This window comes from Pleurodeles waltl, chromosome 10, assembly GCF_031143425.1.
Source record: "Pleurodeles waltl isolate 20211129_DDA chromosome 10, aPleWal1.hap1.20221129, whole genome shotgun sequence".
In the NCBI taxonomy this organism is placed as follows: domain Eukaryota; kingdom Metazoa; phylum Chordata; class Amphibia; order Caudata; family Salamandridae; genus Pleurodeles; species Pleurodeles waltl.
In genome coordinates this window covers 232,411,991-232,438,224 of record NC_090449.1, presented here as the reverse complement: position 1 = coordinate 232,438,224, position 26,234 = coordinate 232,411,991, and the positions used below count along the sequence as shown (strand labels likewise).

General features: G+C 43.4%; 1 protein-coding gene across 6 annotated transcripts in view; it reads right to left on the bottom strand.

Moving 5' to 3' along the window:
* Positions 1-26,234, bottom strand: part of CCP110 (centriolar coiled-coil protein 110) — a 425,941-nt gene that overhangs the window by 139,392 nt on the left and 260,315 nt on the right. For all 6 annotated transcript variants that reach the window (XM_069210241.1, XM_069210243.1, XM_069210242.1 and 3 more), the window contains one exon: positions 23,554-23,670. In XM_069210241.1, the coding sequence (XP_069066342.1) occupies positions 23,554-23,670 (117 nt within the window). The remainder of the gene's footprint in view (positions 1-23,553; positions 23,671-26,234) is intronic.

The following is a 26,234-nucleotide window of genomic DNA, read 5'->3' as shown; positions in this document are numbered from 1 at the left end:
CCTGGCTCACGATGGAGGCCAGAGCGGCAACAGGGTAGCCCCAAAACCACTCCTCCCGACCTCAGTAAAAGTGCAAGTGCAAAATGGACTGTGGCCTGCACAATTATAGCGAAGCTGCACAAGCCAAATATACAGTTTAAAGCAACAGAAACATCATTGGCATAAAATTCAGAAAGACGGATAGTTTGAAATGAAGAGTACCATAAAAACAGTTGCTGCAAATGTGCAAGTAGAAAAAAGTTAATTTGCAAATTCACATTCAAATACACTTTTTAATGTAGCATATCAACAGCATGATCGGACAATGGTCAACTTGTCTGACCATTCGATGCATGAGCAAGACCTGACTGGGCACACTTAAAAACGGGGAAGATTTTAATGCGAGATGGTCGACACAGTATGTGAATGTTTGCACTAGAATCAAAACCTTTTCCATTTACTACAATTCTATTTTTTGATAGAAATATTGCTCATGTTAAAATGTATCTGTAGTTTTCTGGGATATTTAGAGTGAAAAATAAACTGTGCTCAAAAGCCACAGTTGCTGGTTTAGTTACCACTCGAGACAATCGAGTACACTGAGACTCAGGCATCTGCTTAGTCATTGTCTTGCCTTGGTAGACGTTAGAAATAACTTGTGTTAGGCTGCCCAATTTCAGAAAGCCTGAGCTTCTCAGACAGGTTTTTCTGATAATATCCCTTTTTGCTTGTTTATTTAAAACACAGTGGTGGTACTGTTGATGCACCCCAACAGTGATGATGCGCTTACTCTTGGAAGGATTCAGGCCTCGAAAAATCATAAAAACTTTACTAGACCTGCAGGTCGAGTAGCTTGAATCATCTACTCGACCTAACTGTAATGTACTTGACCCGGAAACTGGTCTCAGATTGTGTGATCCTAGGCAAATATTGTATTTTTCAGTCGCCTTTTTTTTCATTCTCACGAGTGCACCTTCAAATATGTAAGTTCAGCATTTCTGCTGTAAAAAAATCCTCTTTTGTTTGATTAAATACACTAAACGTTTGCACCATGCATAATAAATCTAGCACACATATAGGGTACACATGATCCATTCATGACTTGCCTCTTAGATGACTAATAGCTTTGCCATCAAGACAGGAGTGTTTCTCAGTTTATGTTTAAACACTCACTTGTAATAAATATATTACTAAAGCATGACGTGGTAGCGCACTGTCATTTACAGACAGTACATTTCCAAGAAATGTCCAAAAACCTCCCTACTAACTTACAGCTTTACTGATAAAACTATAACATGTATTAACAATATTCTGTGAAAATTGGGTTTCAGAAAACATTTATATTTTGCACATCACCAAGTAAAGTCTTCTGACTTTTTTTCCATCCTATTAAAATATTTCTTCATCACACAGAAGTACAAAAATGGTATTTCACAGCTAATGAAGTACATTTTAAAATGTTTGTAAAGTTGAGTTAGTTATATAAATGTTGTGTGTTAGGAAAAAGCTGATACCAAAAGTCTTTCAATTCACATAGGTCAGACAGTTCACCTTACAAAATCCTGTAACTCTACAAGAATTTCCACAGCAAGAGGACAAACTGACATTTGACCTCTGTCTCTGAACACAGAGCAAATGTGACAAGAGTAAGATTTAGAGGCATCTTAAATAGCTAATTCAGTTTGACTGAAAAGTACACCTGTTCTTTGTCCCCTCAAGAGTGTAATCTAAAAGTAGCTCAACCTCATAAAATAAAACTCACCAATGCGAGTGGTCGAGTGGATTTTTCGAGCCCTTAGATTTATACATAGGCGGCTTTTCTCTTGAGTCCATCCTTCATTGATAGCTAAATCTTGTATATATAGTCTCCATCCTTTTATGACTACATCATTACAATAATGAAATTTGAAGATTCAGATAAGAAACCACTTTTGCTTTACAGGAAATTTTCCACCACAACCAACAACCAGTCTCATCTTTGTTGTAATTGTGAATGTATACTCGAAAGATCCACCTACTTGGAGCCAATGATTGTCCAGAACCTCCTAGAACAGCCTCATCAGCAGATGGTTGAATGAAATCAATGGTATACAGGTGCAAATCTTGCATTATAGGTGTTTGAAATAATATACTGTGTTCTATTATTTGTACTGAATCTGGGCTGCTAAATCTAGTAATTTGAGCAATATCTCCTCTGAGGAAATATTTTTCATTTCTTTGCTCTTATGGAGGCCCCCATAAACTGGATTTTGGTCAGTGGAGTGGATTGGTTATCAATTTTTGAGTATTGACTATCAGGTCCAATTCTTAGAACAGATTCGGACATAGAAACCTTCAACAAGTGGATCGCCAACTGCACAGGCATTCGGGCCCAGAGAAAAAAAAGCCACACCAGAAAAACCAGAAAACAAGCCAGCGCGCTACACGGAACACATCAGAATGACCAAGAGACACTGCAAACAACTGAAAAAGAAATGGAGACCAGAAAGGGGAAATGGAAAACACTACATTCAAAGCTACACAGAGAAAGTACCACCGGCTAATACAAGAAACTAGGTGGAAGGCTCTAGTCAAACAACTAAACTCCAGCTCCAACAGCAACAAGGAAATCATTCCAATCGTGAATGATTTCACCAAACCCACAGCTTCCTCTCACATCAGCCCATCCCAAGATCTGTGTAATGACCTTTCAAACTTCTTTTGCAGCAAGATAACAACCATTTACAACAACTTGCCCAGCAACGAAATCCTGACTCTCCAGAAGTCTCCCAGTGATGAATGAAGACAACACAATCACTAAATAGGACCGTCAGAACAGAGGAAACCACAGCAATCATGAAGACAATACATCCCCGGGCCACAGCAGATCCCTGCCCCTTCATACCTTTTCACATAGACGTGATCCCCATCAGTGAAGTCCTAACCCCATCCTCACAGCTCCATTAGTGCAGCCACCTTTCCGGAACTATGGAAACAAGCAGCCATCAACACCCTCCTAAAAAATCCTTGGGCAGCCAAACCAAACTTGTCAACTACTGACCGATATCCCTCCTTGTCTACCCAGCCAGGGTTTGTCAAAAGCCATTAACAAGCACCTATCCAACCACCTTGTATATCACCAGATACCGTACAATCAGGATTTAGACTCAACCACAGAATGGAAACCACCCTCATAGCAACAACTGATGAGGTTTTGATGATCTTCGGCAAGCGAGAAAACCACAGCCCTTATCCTCCTAAACCTATCAGTAGTCTTCATCACCATCTCTCATCTCATTCTAATCTATTGACTTCACGAGGCAGGCATCCAGGGACACGCCTGCAAATGGATCCCCTCCTTCCTCAATGGAAGAGCCCAAATGGCTAATCCCCCCCACCCCCCAAAGCTCCAACCTCCAGGTCCACTGAAGCAAGAGAGCTCATCTGAGGAATACCATAGGGCTCCATGCTCCACCCAGTGCTCTTCAACAGCTACATGACTCAACTAGCCAATATTATATGGACTAACAATGAAGATCCTTGCATATGCCGACAACATGCAACTGATTGTCCTCTGTGAAAAAAACACCCAACTCTAGGAACAAGTTTCACATGTCTGATCTAAGTGGCCACCTGGATGAAATCCATGTGCCGTAATTGAACTCTGATAAGGCCGAAGTGGTGGTCTTCGGTAAAGACTCCTTGCCATCGGACTCCACCTTGGGGCCCACAGACCTACCTCTAGGCCTTGCTTACCTGCAAGAAACCTCAGAATCATCCTGGACAACAAACTAGAAATGCCGCCGCACCCTGCCCTCAACAGTAAATGCAGTGGCCTCGTCCTGCTTTAATACCGTAAGGATGCTGAAGAAATTCTTCATGTGGCTACCGGACAACACCAAGAAAACAATCACCCAAGACCTCTTCTCCATCAGACTAGACTGCGGGAACAGCCAGTGCGCAGGAATAATCAACCAGCTGACAAAAGAGGGTGAAATAGTGAGTGGAATGGCGCTCCTACTTTCAAATCAAACTGCCCACACATAAATTACACATGGTGCCCAAAACTAAGGTTTCACCCCCCAACACCCTACATGATAACATAGAGTTATCAAACAATGCAATAAGTAATGGCACACATGTAAATAAAAATCAGTACATGAAATGTCACAAATACAATAGAGAATTAATAATATATCCAAAATGCAGTCCTTTCCAGAGTTCAATAAATGTTTAATTCACAAAATTGAAATTCTGCAGTCCGATCTACATGTTCCATCCATAAATTCTCACATGAGATATAGTCCTTTTTCCAATAGCATTCTCTAATCCAAAAAGGTCAACACGTGTTTCATCCGGGGAGTGCCCCTGGATTTCTTCAGGACCTCCTAGAATAGTATTACCCATAAATGACATATCAGTATTCAACCTATATATTGCATTCTTAATCTGGTTAATAATAGTACACCAATATATCCATATCAAATAGTGGGAACCGTGCAAGTTATTCATCTAAACCGTTCCGTGATATCCCATTATGTAACCATCTTATCCATGTGAATAGAAATACAATAAAATGAATTGAATTAAAATAAAAAAAAGTAAAATTAAATGTGCCATGTATAGAGCATGCTCAGAAAGTTAAATTATCAACCACAAAGGTGCTACGTATTTAAAGGAAACCTCATGTCTCCATTTCAACCAAAATGTGCATACCCCACGAAATATATAATATATACCTTTAAATTGGATAGTATTTTCTTATCCAATACCTTGGAAACCCGTTCTTTCTTAAGAATTTCAAAGTATATAATTGTGAACTAAAAATAGATAAAAAATAAGATAATATAATAATAGAAAACGGACTCCGGAAATATCCAAGTCCGTGTTGGGAAAAATAGAAGACGGACTAATCCTTCCGATGCGATCGTCTTTCTCCAATGGCTAAATATGTATACATCTGCTATCCTGCCGGGTATAACACCCCAAAATATATTAGGTCAAAACATTAACAGAATAAAGAATAAGAAATTGTAAAATAAATAAGACAATCATTTTTACATTACAATTACCTTTGTAGTAGCCGAAATGAAACCGCTCATTCACTCATTTGACCACATCTCTCTATTTTGTCCTGTTTCCATTACCATATCTCATCTCTATTAAAACAAACACGGGTTCCTAGTTTAATCACACATTCATACTATCTTGTACTCATGCACAAAGCGTTCCCCACAAACAAACCATAAGATATAAGATATCCCCATCCATTTTAATGTGGTTAAAAGTGCTAGTAGAATAATTAAACATTAAATGAAGATAAACCTAGAATTCCCAAGTCTATGTAATCTAATAAGATTACATTCGAGACAACAGTACAAAGCAAAACCGAACCATATTGAAAAATATAACATATTCAATATAAAATGTAAAACAATACCGAAAATCAACATCCATATCTAAAATCAAAATATTAAATCCTCAGCCCCTATTTTGTATATTCCATGTAAGGTCTCAACTACAATTACATCTTCCAATGATAACCTTCTTTATAATGCACTTGTTATATCTCCTATCCTTGGAATTTATTTTACTGGTCTCCAAGAAAATATTCCATCTCATAGTCCGTATTTAAACCTCGCTCCACAGCTCCTAACCTAATAATCCAAATCGACTCTCTTCTCCGTAAGACCAGTTCCCTATTACCCCCTCGTGGATTTCGTTCACAATAGTCAAAGCCAAAAAATGTAAATTCTTTATGAATTCCTTGTGCATCACATACTTTCATATGCGAAGCTATGGGGTATCGTTCGTCTTCCTGCCTAATCGCTCTCCAATGTTCGGCAATTCTCTCCTTGAGAGGGCGTATCGTACTTCCCACATAAATCCTCGCACATTTGCAAATGAGCATATACACCACAAATTTAGTATTACAGTCTATACGTGATTTAATATCCACTCTATGACCACTCCTGTCATAAAAGTATTTTTTTGCTTGCCAAGCCCATTTGCACATTGCACATGAGCTACAGCTATAAAAACCCAGATTATGCGCACTAAACCAATCTGGTTTCTTTGTATCAGGCAAATAACTAGGGCTCAAAATACTATTGAGGGTATTACCTCTCCTGAATGAAACCTCTGGTTTGTTACCAATGAATTTCTTCAAGGTCTCATCGTGGGGGAGTATTGGCCAATGTTTCTTCATAATTCTCAACAATCTCTGAGAAATCTCTGTGTAATCTAAAATGATCCTTAACTTCTGAGTACTCTTTCTCTTTCTTAAGAAAGAACGGGTTTCCAAGGTATTGGATAAGAAAATACTATCCAATTTAAAGGTATATATTATTATATATTTCATGGGGTATGCACATTTTGGTTGAAATGAAGACATGAGGTTTCCTTTAAATATGTAGCACCTTTGTGGTTGATATTTTAACTTTCTGAGCATGCTCTATACATGGCACATTTAATTTAACTCTTTTTTATTTTAATTCAATTCATTTTATTGTATTTCTATTCACATGGATAAGATGGTTACATAATGGGATATCACGGAATGGTTTAGATGAATAACTTGCACGGTTCCCACTATTTGATATGGATATATTGGTGTACTATTATTAACCAGATTAAGAATGCAATACATAGGTTGAATACTGATAAGTCATTTATGGGTAATACTATTCTAGGAGGTCCTGAAGAAATCCAGGGGCACTCCCCGGATGAAACAAGTGTTGACCTTTTTGGATTAGAGAATGCTATTGGAAAAAGGACTATATCTCATGTGAGAATTTATGGATGGAACATGTAGATCGGACTGCAGAATTTCAATTTTGTGAATTAAACATTTATTGAACTCTAGAAAGGACTGCATTTTGGATATATAATTATTTCTCTATTGTATTTGTGACATTTCATGTACTGATTTATTTTATTTACACATGTGCCATTACTTATTGCAACCAGCTGACAAGACTGGAAACCATCCAAAACAGCTGCTAGACAAGTCTCAACTCACACTGAGAGCCAACATCACATCACACCTTAGTGAACTCCCCTGGCTCCTAATACACAACCACACACATTTCAAAATCCTCACCAACACCTAAAAAGCCCTGCACAACACAGACCCAGCATACCAGAATTCATTTTCACCAACCTTCTAGACACCTCTGCTCTACCGGTCTCTCACTAAAACACATCCCACGCACACACAAAAGCAGAGCAGGAGGTTGTGCATCTCATACCTGGCTCCAAAAGCCTAGAACAAACTCCCACAACATAGAGCCTCCTCCTCTCTTGTCGAGTTCCATAAGAAGCTCAAGACCTGGTTCTTTGAGTAAGCCTCCCAGGGCTTGCCTCACACGCTCGCTACAAAGAGCCTCAATAACCTTGCGGATGATTAATAATCGATAAAAACACCAACAGCATAAAATAAGACACTACTTTGTTGTTGAACTGAATTTTATGTTGGACCTTTTATCAACCGGTTGTCCAAATACTTGGTGGCCTTGTTTCTTAAGTGTGCTGCCATTGGCGACATAGATTTTGCAAATATGCTTGGGGCTGACGATAATCCAAATAGCAGCACCCCAAAATGGATAGTGGCAGCTGGCCACCTAGAAACACAAATATATTCACTGTTTGGAGTTGAGTGCTAGGGATGTGAAAATAGGCATTCTGTAATTATAGGATGGTTGTGAATACAGACTGTGCTAGCAGGTGGAGAATATCTTGCAAGGATACCATCCTGAACTTTTATTTTTTGAGTAAAGCACTGAGATGCTGCAGATCTAAAAACTGGTCTCATTCTTTTGACTTTTTCCCAATTAAAAAGAATAACAGCATAATTAATTCTGCTGAGATCAAGGGGACCTCCTCTATTGCCCCTTTCTTTATCACAGAGAGAATATCCTCCAGAAAATTATGCAGATGTGATGTTCCATTGTGGTTGGTGGCGTTCGTGGAGGTTTCGATAAATTTAAAAGTATTGTCATTCTCTACTAAATCGAGGACACATCTGATCATAGTGATGATCTTCCAGAATTCTATGCAAGAGGAACTTTTCACACTTACATGACAAAGGTGCAGTGGACTGAGGAATGAGGTGACTAGTGCCTGTGCTTAGTCAGCACCTTCTTTCAGTGTCCTTTGATCTGGACTCTGTAGCAGTTCTTTTTGGAGTGGTTCTGAAGTGCACAATGGACAACAGTCTGTATGTAGGATGATACAGCAAATGGTATGTGTTGTAGGTGGGGGTCATTAGTTGTGTGGCTTGCACAAGTAATGGGTCCACATTCCAACACCACTGGGAACTAAACATCCAGTTGTAGCACTCGACTCTCATAGGGTAGAGTTGCAGAGCAATCCAAGGCTTATTCAAGGGAGGTGGTGTGTGCTAGAAATTCAATTCAAAAGCACCAAAGAATAACACTCAATGATTGTCCAGACGGTGCTTTTTCTTTTGATAAATCAGAAGAACACTTATTACATACACTACTCAAAACTATGCAACAATTTACAAATATACACAAGTTAATGGAATTCGTTTTGGATGACATTGAGTACTCATTCTTATCTCTCCCAAGAGGAGACATAAACCCACAACCTACATTGCAGGACATTCACTGTTAGTCTAATACAATATTGGACTGTAACTTGGGAGTGAGAGCACCTGATACTGACAATAACATACATCTACTTTGATCACTGGTGGCTGTCAGACTCATTACTCAAATAAGCATCAACAAGGAACATGTCTAAGCAGGCTGAAGTGGTTGGCTTTCCTAGGATGACTCAGAATGATCTTTGCAGTTTACAGATACCCCTAAAGGGCATGGGCCAAAGTTCATCCTAATAGCCATTGAAATATTCACCAAAGAAATGATGCACAGTTGACACAGCCTCTAAAGGGTATTACTTGGTTGTTAATCAGAATGTAGTACCACCTTTTACCCCTAGATGGTGTCTTTACATTTTAATATACACTAAGCATAACATGCTACCATTTAAGCTATAGTCCCCCAAGGGACATCGGGCCATATGTACGAACACAGTTTCCCATAGACACAGAATGGGTAAAATCTTTTGGTACATCTGGCCCTTCATTACTGTAAAAACTCCTGTGATTACAGCCTTTCACCCCTACAGGGTGTTCACCATTGCAATAGTCTGTTGCTATCAGCACGCAGGCCAAAGGGATAGCAGCCGTGACCTTCACCCCTAGAGGGCGCAGTTCCAACACCCTGAAATAAAGGTTCCAGCTGGGACGGTCTTGGAAACACATTGAAAACCTTGAGGGGTTATTATTTCTAAGTCCTCTGAAACTGAGGGTGGGAACATATGAAAACTTCTTGAGGGGAGGCTGCACGCTGCCTCCAGTCCCCCCCCCCCACCTCCACAGTTGGTGCTCGTTTTGGTGGTGATACCGCTCTCCTGGGGTCACCACCACCATAAAACAAGTAATTTCTGGACCTTTTCATGTTCACCTTGGGGGCTTGCCTCGCAGGGCATTATGGGCGCTCCTCAGGAGTGCCGGGCATAGCTAATGAGTGTCTCTCCCTCAGCTACTGGAACAGCCACTCTGCTTTGCTCGCTGGCAGCCTTGCACTGCGTCGTTAGGCCTTCTGGTGGACCTCTTTTTCGGGGGAGTCCAGTCCCACCCAGGCATCACCCCCTCCACATCAGGTGAGTTTCCCTTAGGGAGCAGTGCAGAGAGCCCCTTGGTGGGGCTGCCGCGGAAGCTGGCTCCTATTCTGGGTCCTCCAGCTCTGGCTGGCAGACGTTCACACTGCAGCCCGTGAGCAGGCTGCAGGGGGTGAGGCTCCCAAGCGCTCCCCATCCCTCTTCTTGGGGGGTCTGCTTGCTTCCGCAAGCAGGCACAATATTGGCAGCGGCCGACTCAGCCGTGCGAAGGGAGTGTGATGGCACCACCATCTTCTCACCATCAAGTCCCTAAGCAGTTTCACAGGGAGCGCCATGGCGCTCCATGACTTTACTTTGTTGTGGGTGCCCAGGATGACTTTCAACACCTACACAAGGGTGCAACAGCATCCCCGACTTGGCTCATCACTTCGGGCCCAGAGATGGGGTCCTGGGACCCTTCCCCTCCTCTTCGAGGGAGAGCAATGGCGCTCCCTCCAAATAGCCCTTTTCCAAGGGGACACACGAAAGAACTCCACAGCCCGCACATTGTCTTGGGGCAACCCTCTGGCCCTGGTCCTCCGCAAGGGCACAGCTGGACTCGGCAGCAGATCCCCACGCACTTCGTTGCCAGCCCTCCCCAGTGGTCAAAGGTCACAAACCTTTACATGATTATATCTCAGGCTCCTGTGGGCCAATCTGGACGATTCTGGTGTCTTCCTGCTCCAGGTGGCAAGCCCTATTCACCGGGAGCACTCTCATCCGGCCACTTTCCCTGAAAGATTGATAATGTTGGCTGAGAGCTGGTTTCCCAGACTCCCTGTGCCAGTTTCCATTTTGCTCTCCCTCTGGGCCTCTCACCTCCTGGCACAGAGCCCAGTCTTTCCCCACTGGTCCTGGGGTCACTCAAAGTCAGAGTTCTTGGTTCTGGGGACAGTCAGGGGTCTCTTCCTCCCAACTGTCAGCCTCCAGTACTGAGGTTCTTCGGCAAAAGCACATTCCTAGGGAGTGAGCCCTCCCCTGTGTAAGACCTTTTAAGTGGGGGTGGAAGTGCCCAGCAGGGATGCCGCTCTGGCCTATCCAGATGTGCCACATCACTTATCTGCCCCTGTCCCAACCTTCCAGCACAGATAGCTCAAAATTGTGTCATTCAGGAGTTAGTTGCCACATGTGCTCAGCCTCACCTCCCTGACATTCCTTCCAGGGTCTCTCAGGCCTGGTTCCTGGCACGGAATGACAGCTGGCTGATTGATGCAAGGCCCTGCTGCTGCAACTGGACAGAGCAGTAATTGGCCCTAATCCTGAGCTGAGTCAGAGAAAGATGACATTCCTGGATGACCCATAAGCTATACAAATATGCTTTTGTAACCTACTGCATTATTCTTTTCACACAGTTACAGTGTACATTGGTGCGACTCTAGAGTCCGTGGACCCTAGGGAACTGGAGTTGCACCGTAGCCCAGCCATTCCCATTGATATATAATGAAGTGTACATGCAATCAAGACAGTAAGCAGAAAGACTATCCCTCACGTGTGCACACCTATCTCATAAGGCCTACTTCAGGTCACCACCAACTCTGCATGGTTCCTCAGGCTACCGAAGTACAGTTCTTTGGCTGCTCATGCCAGGAATCCACCCCGCACTGCCCTCACGCCGGTACACACGTGATCACATGTAACCAGTCCTGGGCCTCCTACCCTTGCTGACTCACAGCACCCTTTGCTAAACAAAGCAGCACCGGCGGTAAACACACACAGTCCATTTCACCATAAGTTTATTGTGGGTGAGTCCCAAACAATGAGACTCCCTCACAGTAAAAGGTAAAAGGTAAAAAAACTGGTGATCTCAAAGCAAAAAATCAGGGCGGACCAGATAGCCTGACCCATCCGCTCACAGTATGGCTGGTGTTGAATGTGATACAGATGATACCTGAATTGTTGATATACACTTCTATAAGCTGGTTGTCCTCTCCTTCTATAAGATTAAAAAAGCTACTGTTTGTACTGTTGGAGACTTCCAGCGATTTGGCTATTTCATGGTCAGTCTTTATGCTTTGCAGTGCTTCATCCACAAGTTCTTCAAAAAGAGACTCAAAAACAAATGGTGTGTCTAACATCTTATTGTAGATCTCTGGTGTAAAAGATGTGCAGCAAAACAACACTTGTATTCTTAAGATTGCAGCTCCAGCAAGGCTTTTGAGGCGTGTAGTTATTCTATTCATAGATGCACAGAAAATAGCTGCTGAGGTTTTTTTCCTCCTTTAGACTACTTCTCGCCCCACTCCTTTGATCTTTCTGTAAATATTTTTGCTGTACTAAACTTTGTTGTAGTTTAGTAAGAACAAAGGGCGGCAAACATTCAAGCATTCATATAATGGCATTTAACACCTTCCCTTCTGTATACCCATCCCAATTATAGAGTGCTATTTCTTTTCTAGGCTTCCACGCATTAATATTCTACCACATCTTTCTCTTCTCCTGATGTGTTTCCCCAGTACTTCAATCAATTTTACATTTTTAGGTGGCTTATAATCTGGAGGGCCTGTCACTCTAGCAAGCATTCCTGCCAATTCAACAAGGTCCTTGGTTAATTTATCATACCTTCTTGTATTTTACAGATGTTGATTGTCTGCTACCACCCAGTCAAGCAAATCTTTCTTCCAAACATAATGCATTGGACCAGTAGTGGATACCCAATGAACTGCTATTCTACATTTGGCCAACACTCAACACTATGCCTAGTGCCACCATAGTTATCCTATTTTTTAATGCCAGTGCTATATGTAAAAAAAAAAAAACTAAGTAAGTATGGTTTCAATGGCTGTACCATTTGCAGGCTCTCAACTACTGCATGCCAGGATTCGACCACTAGGAGTAGCCTCATACCATATGCAAAAAGTCTGCCCCCGTATATTACATCTAGGGCATGCTGACGTCCTGCTTTGGTAGATCCTGGCTAGTTTTTTAAAGTGTAAGATAGGTCATATGAAGAACATGTAACTAAACTAGGTTTATGCAACTATTTGGGGAGCTAGTCTTTACCTGCACACACACACACACACACCTTACTGGAGTCGGTTCCGGACATTCCTGTGACCACTTCTCGTGCACCTATTTTATTTCCACTGTTCTAGGTAACTAGGAGTGTATATAAATTACTGACTAGGCGTCTGAACCCTGCCAAGGATAGGAGCATTGTCATCAGCTCTGAGCATGTTATAAAACTGACCTGAACCAATTCAAAGGCATCCCTTGCCTTATCAATCAATCTATCAGGGATTTGTAAAGCGCACTACTCACCCGGAAGGTCTCAAGGTGGTGGGGGAGGGGGGGGGGGAGCAAATGGTTGAAAAACCAGGTCTTAAGGTGCTTCCTGAAAGAGAAGGTCAGGCGGAGGTGGAGCGGTAGGGAGTTCCAGGTCTCAAGGCGAGGTAGGAGAATGATCTTCCTCCGATGGTCGTGTGGTGGATGCAAGGAACGTGCGCAAGGGCGTGGTTGGCGGAGCGAAGGTTGCGGGTTGGGGTGTGAAAGGTGAGTGTCCTTGAGGTAGGTCGGACCTGTGTTGGGGAGGGTCGTGTGTGTATGGATGAGGATTTTGAAAGTGATCCTCTTCGATACTGGTAGTCAATGTAGGTCTCGGAGATGGGGGGAGATGTGGTCACAGCGTGGAAAGTCCAGAAAGTCTAGAATGAGGCGTGCAGATGCTTTCTGGAATCTTTGCAGTTTTGTCTGGAGTTTGTTTGTTATTCCTGCATATAGGGCGCTTCTGTAATCCAATCAGCTACTGACCAAGGCGTGGGTGGCAGTCTTCCTGGTTTCGATGGGAATACACTTGAAGATTCTGCGGAGCAGGCGGAGGGTGTAGTAGCAGGAAGAGGAGTGGCATTGATCTGCTGAGTCATGATGAGTGTGGAATCCAAGATGACGCCCAGGTTGCGTGCGTGGGTGGTGGGTGAGGGTGCGGATCCTAGGGAGGTGGGCCACCAGGAGTCGTTCCAGGCTGAGGGGTTGGTGGGAGGAAGTGTTTGTTGAGATAACAAACAACTGAGATAACAGCTCCACAACCGGCCCCCAGCTACATGTGAAAGGTTATAATATCACTTATAACTTTAAAGGGTATTAAAACCCATAGTAAATATTTGGATCATAGGGAGGTCGTCGCAGAACTTACAGATCACCTTTTACCACTTTACGGCTGCCTGTAGGACAAGGGATGGAAGTGAATATTTTCCCATCATAAAAGCTCTAGTAAGGCTATGTGTACGGCTGTTCCCAGGTACTACTTTTTTCTTCTAGTTATCATACTGATCAAACTAGGGGATTGCATGCTGAATCTGGGCCTCTATGTAGTTTAAAAAAAGGTAAGGAAGTACCAGCCCACTCCTAGTCCAGGGAAGGTTCAAAATATCCAATTTAACCCACCTATGTTTTCCTGATGAGATCAAAGAGCCCAGCAATCTCTCCATCTCACAAAATATTTTCAGGGGCAGAGGACACACTGTGCTCAAAAGCATAGACAAAAACCTAGACAGGAACACCATCTTGGCCAATGCAATTCGGCACTTAACTGATGACACTGTATTCCAACCCTTTACTGAGGTAGTCAGTTCTGTCAACCCTCTTCGCATATTTGGTTCATATTGCACCCCTTGGTCAACTGCCACCTGGATGCCCATGTATCAATGGTATTTTGGCTCTCAAATCATCCAGTCCTTGGACAGCCAAACTCCAGGTCCCAGTATAGCTGTAGGTTGATTATATAACAACCATGTACAGGCACAAAAATCAGGTCAAAATCCCTTATGTTCCGTAACCACCCAGGAGTATTGGTATGAACAGTGCCAAATGCTTGTTCCATATTCAATACTAACAGAGCCAACAGCTCAAGGGATCCTACCACAAAGGTCATTACACAAGTTAGGCTCCTAATGGTGTGAGTAGTGCTCCTACCTGGTAAAAAACCTGACTGGTCTGTGTGAATTAAAGTGTGAAGTAACACCCTGAATATATGGAACAGAAATGAGGGCTCAAACAGTGCCTTCCGTTTCAATCTCAATAGGGAAATCCTAGTGATCACTAATTGTCTAAATGCAAGAATCACTGGAGAGTGGTTGTACAGGAATCTATTTAAATATGAGAGTGCACAGACTCCCCTCAGGGAAGTCTGTCTTTAATATATAGTTGAGTCTGCTATAAGTTCTTTGCGTGGGGGCATTTCACTAGTATTGTTACCCCAATGGTTTCTGGAACCGCCAGATATCCATCAACTCCATTTCCAATAAATTTTGTTTCAGAAACGCCACTATTTGTGGTTTTTTGTGCCATTTGAATGATATCTTTATAAGAACCCTTGTCGTCTATATTGAGTGTATAGATATTCGCAGGCAAGTATTATTACTAGGTTATATGCCCGTACCAGGGCATATCAACCCTGTGGATCAGAGAATGTAACCACACAATGAAATGGGCTCCCCACCACTGTCCAGATTACCACTGCCCTGGAATATGCAGTGGTGCACCACTGAAGTGCTCCCTATCCATTTATTTAATAATTTATCAATTACAGGTTTCAACAAGTGTGTCTCCTACAAAAGTACAACCCGTGTACCATATTTCTCAGGTTAAAAATGTACTCTGTACTCTTGGGGTAATGGTTTAATCCTCTGAAATTCCAGGAAATTAATTTCCTGTCAGACATATGCGATTACAGGTAGCCATAACTGTGTTGGAATAGGTGCAGGGGGAGCTCTTTGGGTTTTGGTACTGTTGCGCCTAAAAATAAGTGTTATATTCCTAGTGAGAATGCCAGTAGTGAGGCAAGGATTCTTCATCAAAAAGATCATAAGACCTTCAGTGATTATGTGGTTGCTTCGGTTTTCTTTTTGGTGGACCAAATACTTCTGTTCTTTGTCACAATCCTTGCATTTGTCCCTCAGTTGTCTAGAGCTGTACTAGGGAGTGAATGGCCCCTTTTCCTCTGAGATACTAGGGTCTGACAGGTTTGTAAGTGGCTGACAAATCTTGATATCTTGACTGTGGGTGTATACCGAGGCATATTATGTGATGGTGCTCCAGTCTCAGAAATGAAAGTTATTGGAGATGAGGACTCATCCTCACTTGTCAATGGTGGAACAGTCATCAACCAGGATTTGTTGTTGATAATTTAGTCAACTTTATTCAACTGCCATTGACAGGGTCTTCCTAAATGCAGATAAGACTGTACCCTTGTTTTTCTCTTTCAAAGGTTGTGGGAAACTGGCATTTTTTGTAGTATCCCCCACCTTTTGCCTGGTTTCTGGATGCAACTTGGACTGGCGTGCACTAGAATCCTGCTTACCAGGTTCCCAGTGCCAGTGTTTGTTCCCTAAAATTTGAAAAGGTAATTGGCAACACCTTTAGCTGCCACTATAAGTCTCTAGTAAATGGTACTGAGGTACCCAGGGCATAGGGCACTAAGGGTAGGCCTCTGAGGGCAGCAGCACTGATTGTGCCACCCTCTATGGCCATGTATCCAGATGCACCCAGCTTTGCCTCTGAAGGCTGAGTGTCCAGGTGCAATCTGAAAATGCTAACTTGACATGGCACACTGCCTGTGTGACCTGTCCACTAAACACTGCATGCAATATAGATAAGTCACCCCTCTGGAAGGCCTTCCAGTCCTAAGGTAGGTTGCACTATACTATATGTGAGGGCATAGTTGTCTGAGCAATATGCCCCCAATGTGTCCTATTCAAACCTGGGACATAGTGAGTGAACAGAGTATCCATTTTAAATGCATGTGGCTAATTATCCCGGCATGGTTGCTAGGCGGTCCCAACCAGCCTGCTACTTCCAGACACAAGTCTGAACCCCTGGGTGAGCTCCTGCTCTCTGGGATTCAGAAAAAGCCCTTCCTGGGTGGAGGTGCTACTGCCCTGCTGGTGAACCTAAAAGGGTTTACAGCCCTTGAAACTCGACCCCAGGCCTGCTGCTAGCAGATGGCTGCACCTGTTGCAAACCCACCTTTTTGGAAGGAGCAACAGCGGGGAAAAAACAAAGAACAGGAGGAGTGGGCTTACTTAGCATGCACCACCCCTAAGGTGTTGCATGCGAGGAGGACTCTCCATTTCATTTCCCTCCATCTTGGATGGAAGTAAAATAGCCAATCTGGTGTAAGAAAGTGGTCACTTAGTGGGTATAGCCACCCTAAGGTAGATGACCCATTGGGCACTATCAGGTTCCCCCCTAAAACGCCCAGTAAATAGAGTATTTAGTGGGTATCCCTAGACCAAGGAATCAGATTCGACAGACAGAAGAAGACCAGTACCAAGAAGATCCAAGGCACAAGAACTATGGACCTGCTGCACAAAGAAAAGGCGCCAATCACTGCGTGCTGCGCCCAGGCCCCGACAAGCGCTTCTGAGGAGCTGCTGGACAATTGGGAAAAACTCTAAAGAACCCCAGAGGACCTCCAGGCTTCATAACTTGCCAGAGAACACCCTCCTCAATGGAGGTACCACTCTAATCCCACAAGAAACCAACAGCCAGTGAGGTCCCTTTCACTGACCGGACGTGAACTTCAGAACCAGACACCGCAGCCAATCCACACTACACACCGATGACCGCGAGAATAAACCCTGCCAGTGTGCCAAGTTTGGTGGCACTGTGCCCTCTAGCGGCGGAACTGTACCAATACCCTAGGTATTGGCCACCTGACTTTGGACACTAAGGAACACAGTCTGTAAGGAAATGCCTCCTTGGCATGGTTACCCCCTGACTTTTTGCCTTTGCTAATGCTAAGTTATGATTGAAAGTGTGCTGGGACCCTGCTAACCAGGCCCCAGCACCAGTGTTCTTTCCCTAAACTGTACCTTGCTTCCACAATTGGCACAGCCCTGGCACTCAGATAAGTCCCTTGTAACTGGTACCCCTGGTACCAAGGGCCCTGAAGCCAGGGAAGGACTCTAAGGGCTGCAGCATGTCTTATGCCACCCTGGGGACCCCTCACTCAGCACATGCACACCGCCTCACAGCTTGTGTGTGCTGGTGGGGAGAAAATGACTCCCCTCAGAGTGCCATGCCAACCTCACACTGCCTATGGCATAAGTAAGTCACCCTCTAGCAGGTCGTACAGCCCTAAGGCAGGGTGCACTATACCACAGGTGAGGGCGTATGTGCATGAGCACTATGCCCCTACAGTGTCTAAGCAAAACCTTAGACATTGTAAGTGCAGGGTAGCCATAAGAGTATATGGTCTGGGAGTCTGTCAAACACAAACTCCACAGCACCATAATGGCTACACTGAAATCTGGGAAGTTTGGTATCAAACTTCTCAGCACAATAAATGCACACTGATGCCAATGTGGAATTTTGTGCAACATGCACCCAGAGGGCATCTTAGAGATGCCCCCTGAATACCAATCTGACTTCTAGTGTGGGGCTGAGAAGTTTCTGCCAGCCTTCCACAACCAGACGAGTTGCTGGCCACATGGGGAGAGTGCCTTTGTCACTCTGTGGCCAGGAACAAAGCCTGTACTGGATGGAGGTGCTTTGCACCTCCCCCTGCAGGAACTGTAACACCTGGCGGTGAGCCTCAAAGACTCACCCCTTTTGTTACAGTGCCACAGGGCATCCCAGCTAGTGGAGATGCCCGCCCCTCCGGCCACTGCCCCCACTTTTGGCGGCAAGACTGGAGGAGATAATTAGGAAAACAAGGAGGAGTCACCCACCAGTCAGGACAGCCCCTAAGGTGCCCTGAGCTGAGGTGACCCCTGCCTTTAGAAATCCTCCATCTTAGTTTTGGAGGATTCCCCCAACAGGATTAGGGATGTGCCCCCCTCCCCACAGGGAGGAGGCACAAAGAGGGTGTAGCCACCCTCCAGGACAGTAGCCATTGGCTACTGCCCTCCCAGACCTAAACACCCCCCTAAATTTAGTATTTAGGGGCACCCAGAACCCAGGAAATGAGATTCCTGCAACCTGAACTAAAAAGGACTGCTGACCTACAAGCCCTGCAGAGAAGACAACTGCTTTGGTCCCAGCCCTTTCGGCCTGTCTCCTAACTCGAAAACCTGCAACCAGCGACGCATCCAACAGCGACCAGCGACCTCTGAAGCCTGAGAGGACTGCCTTGAATCCCAGGCCCAAGAAACTCCTGTGAGCAGCAGCTCTGCTCAACAACCTTGCAACTTTTCTAAAACTTTGAAGACCTCACTCTTCCCGCCGGAAGCGTGAGACTTCACACTCTGCACCCAACGCTCCCGGCTCGAGATCCAGAGAACCAACACCCCAGGGAGGACTGCCAGGCGACTGCGACCCTGTGAGTCGCCCGAGACGGCCATCCTGGACCCCGACAGCGACACCTGTAGAGAGAATCCAGAGGCTCCCCCTGACCGTGACTTACTGTAACAAGGGTCCAGCGCCTGGACCAAACACTGCACCCGCAGCCCCCAGGACCAGAAGGAACCTAACTTCAGTGCAGGAGTGACCCCCAGGCGACCCTCTGCCTAGTCCAGGTGGTGGCTGGCCCGAGAAGCCCTCCTGTGCCCTGCTGCACTGCTAGAGTGTCCCCCGGGTCCCTCCATTGAAACCAATACAAAACCAGATGCCTGCTTTAAACACTGCACCCGGCCGCCCCTGTGCTGCTGAGGGTGTGTTTTGTGTGCCTACTTGTGTCTTCCCCAGTGCTCTACAAAACCCCCCTGGTCTGCCCCCGAGGACACTGGTACTTACCTGCTGGCAGACTGGAACCGGAGCACCCCTGTTCTCCATAGGTGCCTATGTGTTTTGGGCACCTCTTTGAACTCTGCACCTGACCGGCCCTGAGCTGCTGGTGTGGTAACTTTGGGGTTGCCATGAACCCTCAACGGTGGGCTGCCGATGCCCAGGAACTGAGACTTGTAAGTGTCTTACTTACCTCACAATCTAACCAATACTTACCTCCCCCAGGAACTGTTGATTTTGCACTGTCTACTTTTAAACAGCTTATGCCATTTTAACAAAAACTGTATATGTTATTGCTCTAATTCAAAGTTCCTAACTTACCTGTGTGGAGTACCTTGCATTTTATGTATCTACTTCAAACCTTGAACTTGTGGTTCTAAAAATAAATTAAGAAAATATATTTTTCTATATGAAAACTATTGGCCTGGAGTTAAGTCTTTGAGTGTGTGTTCCTCATTTATTTGCCTGTGTGTGTACAACAAATGCTTATCACTATCCTCTGATAAGCCTACTGCTTGACCACACTACCACAAAATAGAGCATTAGAATGATCTAATTTTGCCACTATCTTACCTCTAAGTGGATCCCCTGAACTCTGTGCACACTTTCTCTCACTTTAAGATAGTATATACAGAGCCAACTTCCTACACAGTCTACCGGGGACTGAAAAAGGACCAGGGGGAAGACCCAGTCAAGGGACTTCAGAAACAACCCAGACCTCCTGCCAGAGTGCCCCTGTTGTACTGCAAACAACCCTTGAATCAACTTACCTCCTGCTCCTGGAGGCATCCAGGCACACAGCTCCTGGATCATTGATTCACTCTGCACCTGGCCTCCCTGTGCCCTGCACCAAAGAATCGTCTGTGCCCCAAGGGTCTCATACCTCTTGCGACCTCGACACTCCAAGGGGACCCCCAGGATTCACCTTTAAACTCACCTGTGCAGTGCTTTTCCAAGTGGTCCCCTGCAGTGGCCCTGCACCAACCAGCTCCAGACATATTTTCCTGCTGCTCCCGCTGGAACCAGGAGCTGCCTGAATTTCCCCAGCTGGCACAGTGTGCCCAGTGATGATCTCGACCAACCTGCAAAAGAAGAACTTGGTAGACCTACTGTGTGATTTTATATATATTTTTAAAGGTTATCCTCCATTGATTCCTATGGTATGTAATTAATCACAAAAACACTATTTTTATTAAACTTCAAAAATTCACATCTAGGACTTACTTAACCAATTTTGATGATCTTGGTCTTAAACTTTATATAAACATCTGAAGCATTTTTATAAATTGGTCTCGAGTTATTCCTTTGAGTGTGTGAGTTGGAAGATTGATGCTGTGAGTACAACAAATGCTTTGCAGTTCTCCAAGATTGGCCTAACTGCTGGACCAAGCTATCAGAAAAATTAGACCATTAGGTGGTCTAGTTTTAATCCTGTAAACCAACGTGTGGTTGCCTGGACTCCCTGCACAGTGTGACTAGCTTTGTACACTGCATAGAGAGCCAGCCTCCTACAAAGGTCTTGCCGACACCAGTGATATTAAGTAGGTGGTGGTCTGGTTGCCAAAGAATTAGATGTAATCATATTTGTCAAGGCAATGGTCAAATAGCTTCTTACTAGCCAACAGGGTCGCTGTTGCAGAGTGAATCTTCATCAACGACAACATATTTAATCTCAATAAAAGAAAAGCTGATGGCGAGAATGGTATTTTCTGGGGCTCCAAGTATGGTGCTCCTGATTGAGCATGAGCATTCTTTGAAGAGGATGGTTCTAGTTAAAACTTTGGCTTTTTCAGAGTGAGAGTCACCTTAGGAGATCTGCAATCGCTGTTTAGATATTTTTTGTTAATAGTTCTGGATATCCTTTTTTATGTAGAGCAAGACTTCTTAAGGGCATTTTTAGGTATTCTTGGAGAGAAATCTGGGTCTTCATCTGAAGCAGTTGTCCCTTGTGATTTCTGAAGCCAAAGTGGAAGCCTTTCCTCTCTCTCCTTAAAGAGTTTGACAATCTTTATGCAAATCTTACAGTCATCAGGCTTAGGAGATGGATGCAGGCAATAAATAAAGGTCCTGTGATGGCCACCAGGAAAAAGCTGCTTTTCCCACAAAGGCCACAGGATCTAAATTGGCTCTTCTTGGTATTGTATGGTATCCTGAAACAGCTGTCAGGTAGAAAAGCTTTCCAAACAATCTTATAAGAAACCTTACAGGTATTGAAATAAGCAAAAACAAGAAATCGATAATGATGATAATACAGACTTATCTGAAGAGATTTGAACACTGCCCAAAGGGAGACCCTTGACACACTGCAGAAATATGTAGGATGGTGGCCTCTTAGAGATCTTCAACCAGATTGCTTGGAGTCTGGTTATTTTCAAAGGATACAACTAGGCTACCTAAGAGCCATGGTTACATTTCTCAGGGCAATGTTTAAGTATGAAACTGCAGGGCTTGAAGAATCTACCTCAAACACTTGGTATGGCGAGTTATATTTGATAAGGTTGAGCTATTTTTATGACTTAATCAGAGTTGACAAAGAACAGGTGTGCTGTTCAGACAGAAAGTGGAGGAGCAATAAACGATGCCTTTAAATCTTGTTCTTCTGTGACATTTGCTCTATGTTCACAGACAGAGGTCAAAAGTCAGTTAGTCTTACAATTATTTTCCTTATGACTGCAGAGTTCCAGGACTTTATAAGGTGAACTGTGTGACCTGCTGTTTAGAGTGTAAAATAAAAGCATATAGAGTGTCAGGTTTTTCCTAACACACAGCAGTTAAATGACTAAGTTAACTGTGCAAATGTTTCAAAATATATTTCAGTAGTTGTGAAAGCCCTTTTTATTTTTATTTCTGTTTGATGAAAAAAATATTTCAATAGGATGAAACAAATCAGAATACGTTATATGTTGAAACCCAATTTTCACATATTGTTAATACACTCTATAGTTTTATCAGTAAATCTGCAAGTTAGTGGAAAGATTTTTAGACATTTCTTGGAAATTTACTGTGTGTAGATGACAATATGCTACCACATCATGGTTTAGTAATATAGTTATTAAAAGTAAGTGTTTAAACAAACTGAGAAACACTCCAGCCCTGGTGACAATGCTGGTAGTAGAGTAAAAGAAGTCACAGGTCATGTGTCCCATATATGTGGGCTAGATTCTTGTGATAGACGCAGCAAACTTTAGACTACACAATCAAACAAACTGAGAAACACTCCAGCCCTGGTGACAATGCTGGTAGTAGAGTAAAAGAAGTCACAGGTCATGTGTCCCATATATGTGGGCTAGATTCTTGTGATAGACGCAGCAAACTTTAGACTACACAATCAAACAAAAGAGGGTTTCTTTGTACTGCAGAAATGCTGAGAACACATTTTTGAAGGTGCAATCATTTAAGAGAATGAAGAAAAAGGAGACTCTAAACTATTTGTCAAGGATCTCACAATTTGAGACCCGTTTACGGGTCAAGTACATTACAGTTCGGTCGAGTAGATTATTTAAGTTACTTGACCTTCAGATCTAGTAACATTTTTATGATTTTGAGGCCTGTACTCTGAAGCTACTACTGGATTTCCAACTCAACATGAGGCATTAGTCAAGCGTTTCAATCTATTAAGGATCCAAAACTAGAAAATGAATAATGGTCTACCAGTGTGTTTAGTCTAATGGGCCTTATGAATTTATATAGGATGCCTTCCAAATATGTTGAGGCAAATTTAAAGTGTTAAAAATACATATCTGGTCAAAGAAGAAATCTAAAAGAAATGCTGCAGTTTAATTCCATTCTATACACACTCAAATAAATGAACTGCTTAAAGGTGGATTATTTGACTTTGTGGGACTCAAACCATCAGAAGTAGGCAAAGCTGTCACTGGCTACAACATAACAGTTTTGAAGAAGAGAATGTGGTTCTATCAGGTATATGCTTGGCGAAGTCAGGGCAAGAAAGCCTATAACTCTTACGCTCTGCCATCTTCACTAAATGGATCACTAAAGATACAATTCTCCTTTACTTCTGCAATATTATTCAGGCTTTGCACTGTAATGACAATGAATTTCAGAAAGACCAATGGCAAGAAATAGAGGGTTCATTACTTTCAAACTACAATCAATTTAAGAACATACCTTGTGTATTTTGAATGATTTAACCGGTCACACTCATGGCAAATCACAAATATTGGCTCGAATAGTGACACAAAAAGTAATATAGAGAACATACAGAAGAGGAATCTAAAATGTACTCACATGCACAGTTTTCTTCAACTGCTTCAACTTGTCTGTTTGCATAAGCCTCCGGGTAAGAAATCCCTTTGCCAAAGCAGTAACTTTGTTCAATTTAATCTGCATGCCTTGACTGAAAACCTTAAAACATGAAAAGAACTGTGTTTAAAAAGACGCATTTCAACACATTTGAAACCTAAACAAAATGCAGATTCATTCTCAAATGAATCAGGAGAAGAATATTTATTGAGATTTTAAATGGGGTTCAAACAGAGTAAAACAGGCTACCGGAAGGACTGTGTGAATGCTTTCACATTCTGCTCTTCTGTTGCTTGCCTGTGGGCTCACACACACTAATTAAGGAGAGACAAAAACATCCCCCCAAAAAGGAAGGATCAAATTGGAGAACTGAATCTGCTAGACACCAATAAAATGAAAAACTATGGGTTGGAGGGAGAAAGACTGAGAAAGGCCAATCCAAGAATCCCACCACATTTCAAGGAATCAATCTTCCACAAATGCGCCCGTAGTAAATAAGAAAATAATGTTAAAAGTCTTTATTGTCCAGGCAATTCCACATATACAAATGACACAATTAACAGCCATGTCATACAATACAGGAACAGGTAGTACAGAGATCTCCACCTTTTCTGTGGCAAGAGTTACTTATGTTTGATGAAAATTTTCCTGAGCTACTAATGTTGTTAGAATTGTAATAGTAACCACATCAGACAAGATGACATTGTCTTGAAGGGCATGGTTACCAATTAGCAGCGATCACCTCCGTGCACCAAGCAGGTAGGTTTACCAATAGTAATGTGAAGAAAAAAAAAAACCTTTAGCAATTTGCAATGCTTCTACATGAGTAACACAACAGCCCTAGTGCAATAACCCTGGCACCATGGTAATGTTTCCCAAACATCGCAGGATTGATCACTCAAATGTTACCTTTAAATACAACATACTGTGGCTTTGTAAAGTGCATGGGCACCCTAAAGGGTGTATTGGTGCTGAAATATCATGTTCATTGTTACCCAACTTAATGGTCGGAAAGGTTGAATTAGAAATTCAACCATTTTCTCCAAACATCAACGTACAAGTTCTGAAAATACACTCATTTTCATCATGAATGTACATTTAATTTTAGTACACACGTTCTTTCTCTCTCTCTCTCTCTCTCAAAGTCATCCTTTTTGCCCTGATCTCCCCTTCCCCAAAACCTTTGGGCTGATACTGGTGGTTACTGACTTTGCCCTGGGCACGGCTAACCAGTTCCAGGGCTCCGTGTAAAATGGTATATGCAAATAAGGCCTAATTATAATTGGCTCTAACAACATAACTGTAAATTCCTAGTATATGGTAGGGCTTGAAGGTTTAGGGACCGCAGTATATGTAGTGCACTGCTGTGGTGTACAACGTCATTTTAAAGGCAACCCTGCATTGCTGACTTCTTTTAAGTTACAGTTAACCCCAAACTCGACTTTGGAATTAAAAGTACTTCCAAAGTCCAAAACTACCTTATTTGTACATACAAGTCACCCCCAAGGTCTGCCCTAAGTGTCCCCAGGGTTTGGTGCAGTGTAAATATAAGCAGGGACTTTATAAAAGATATTTAATAAGCCCTGGTGAGGGAAAAACAGTCACATTGTTTTTCCCCATTGTAGTCAATGGGCCCCAAAGGCTGACATTGGAGGCTGTCTTTTAAAATCATAAAGTCTTATTTTCAATAGAGATGAGCTAAATATAGCAAGTGTGGGATCAAGTTAAATGTTATAATAAATCCAACAACTTGTCGATGTTGAATTTAATATAAATAGCACAAGAAAAGAGTTTTAGAACTCTTTCTGAAAGTTACCAAATTCAGCACTGTAGTGCTCTTTCCAGATTGCTCAGCCTACGGAAGCTCGAGCCAGGCTGCCTTAATGAAGGTTGAAGTGGCCTGGGTTGACAAAAAGGAAGCATTTGTGGGGCGGAGAACTGCTACAACAGATGGGAAAGCAGGATGGGGTAAGAGTAGCTACACTAGTCTTCAGAGGAGAGAACGCCTCTTTGGACAGAAATTGGACCTCCCCTATTTTCCACTCCCCCCAGGCAGGTGGGAGTCCCACTGAGTAGTAGGGCTGGAGGAGTTGTGGTAGGGAAACATGATCACATCAGTGGCTCAGCCAAAGAGATTTCCTCCATGTTCGATATTTAAAGAATGTTGCTTTCTGGGATTGTTTTTTGCCACACTTCACAGGAAGTGGTCACCCCAGAGGGTGTTGGCCTGCAACCCACTGGACCGGAGCACCCCCGCTTTCCACCTTCAGGAGCAAGGATACATATGGAAGAGATACTGGAAAAGGACTGCCCTGCTGCATCCCTGGTTTGCAGCTGGACACTGCACTGACAAGGACTGCACCAGCTGCACACTTTGGGCTTACACAAGAAAAGGACTTTGCCTTGCTTCTGCAACTCCAAGTGTGGACTCCCTGAACGTAACAGGCACAAAAGAGCTGACAAGAGTCGTCTGCATCATCCAGGTCAGTTGGTGTGGGTGTTGAAGCCTCTGGCTCCTAGGGCTCCCAGGGCCCCCAAGGCCAAGTGGACTGGACATTATCCCATTCTAGAGAAAAAGGGCGAGGTCACCTACCTGGTGGACCTTGGCCCCCCCAGGAATCCCCACTTTAAGAACATAGTGCTGGCCAAGGCAAAGAACAGCTAGA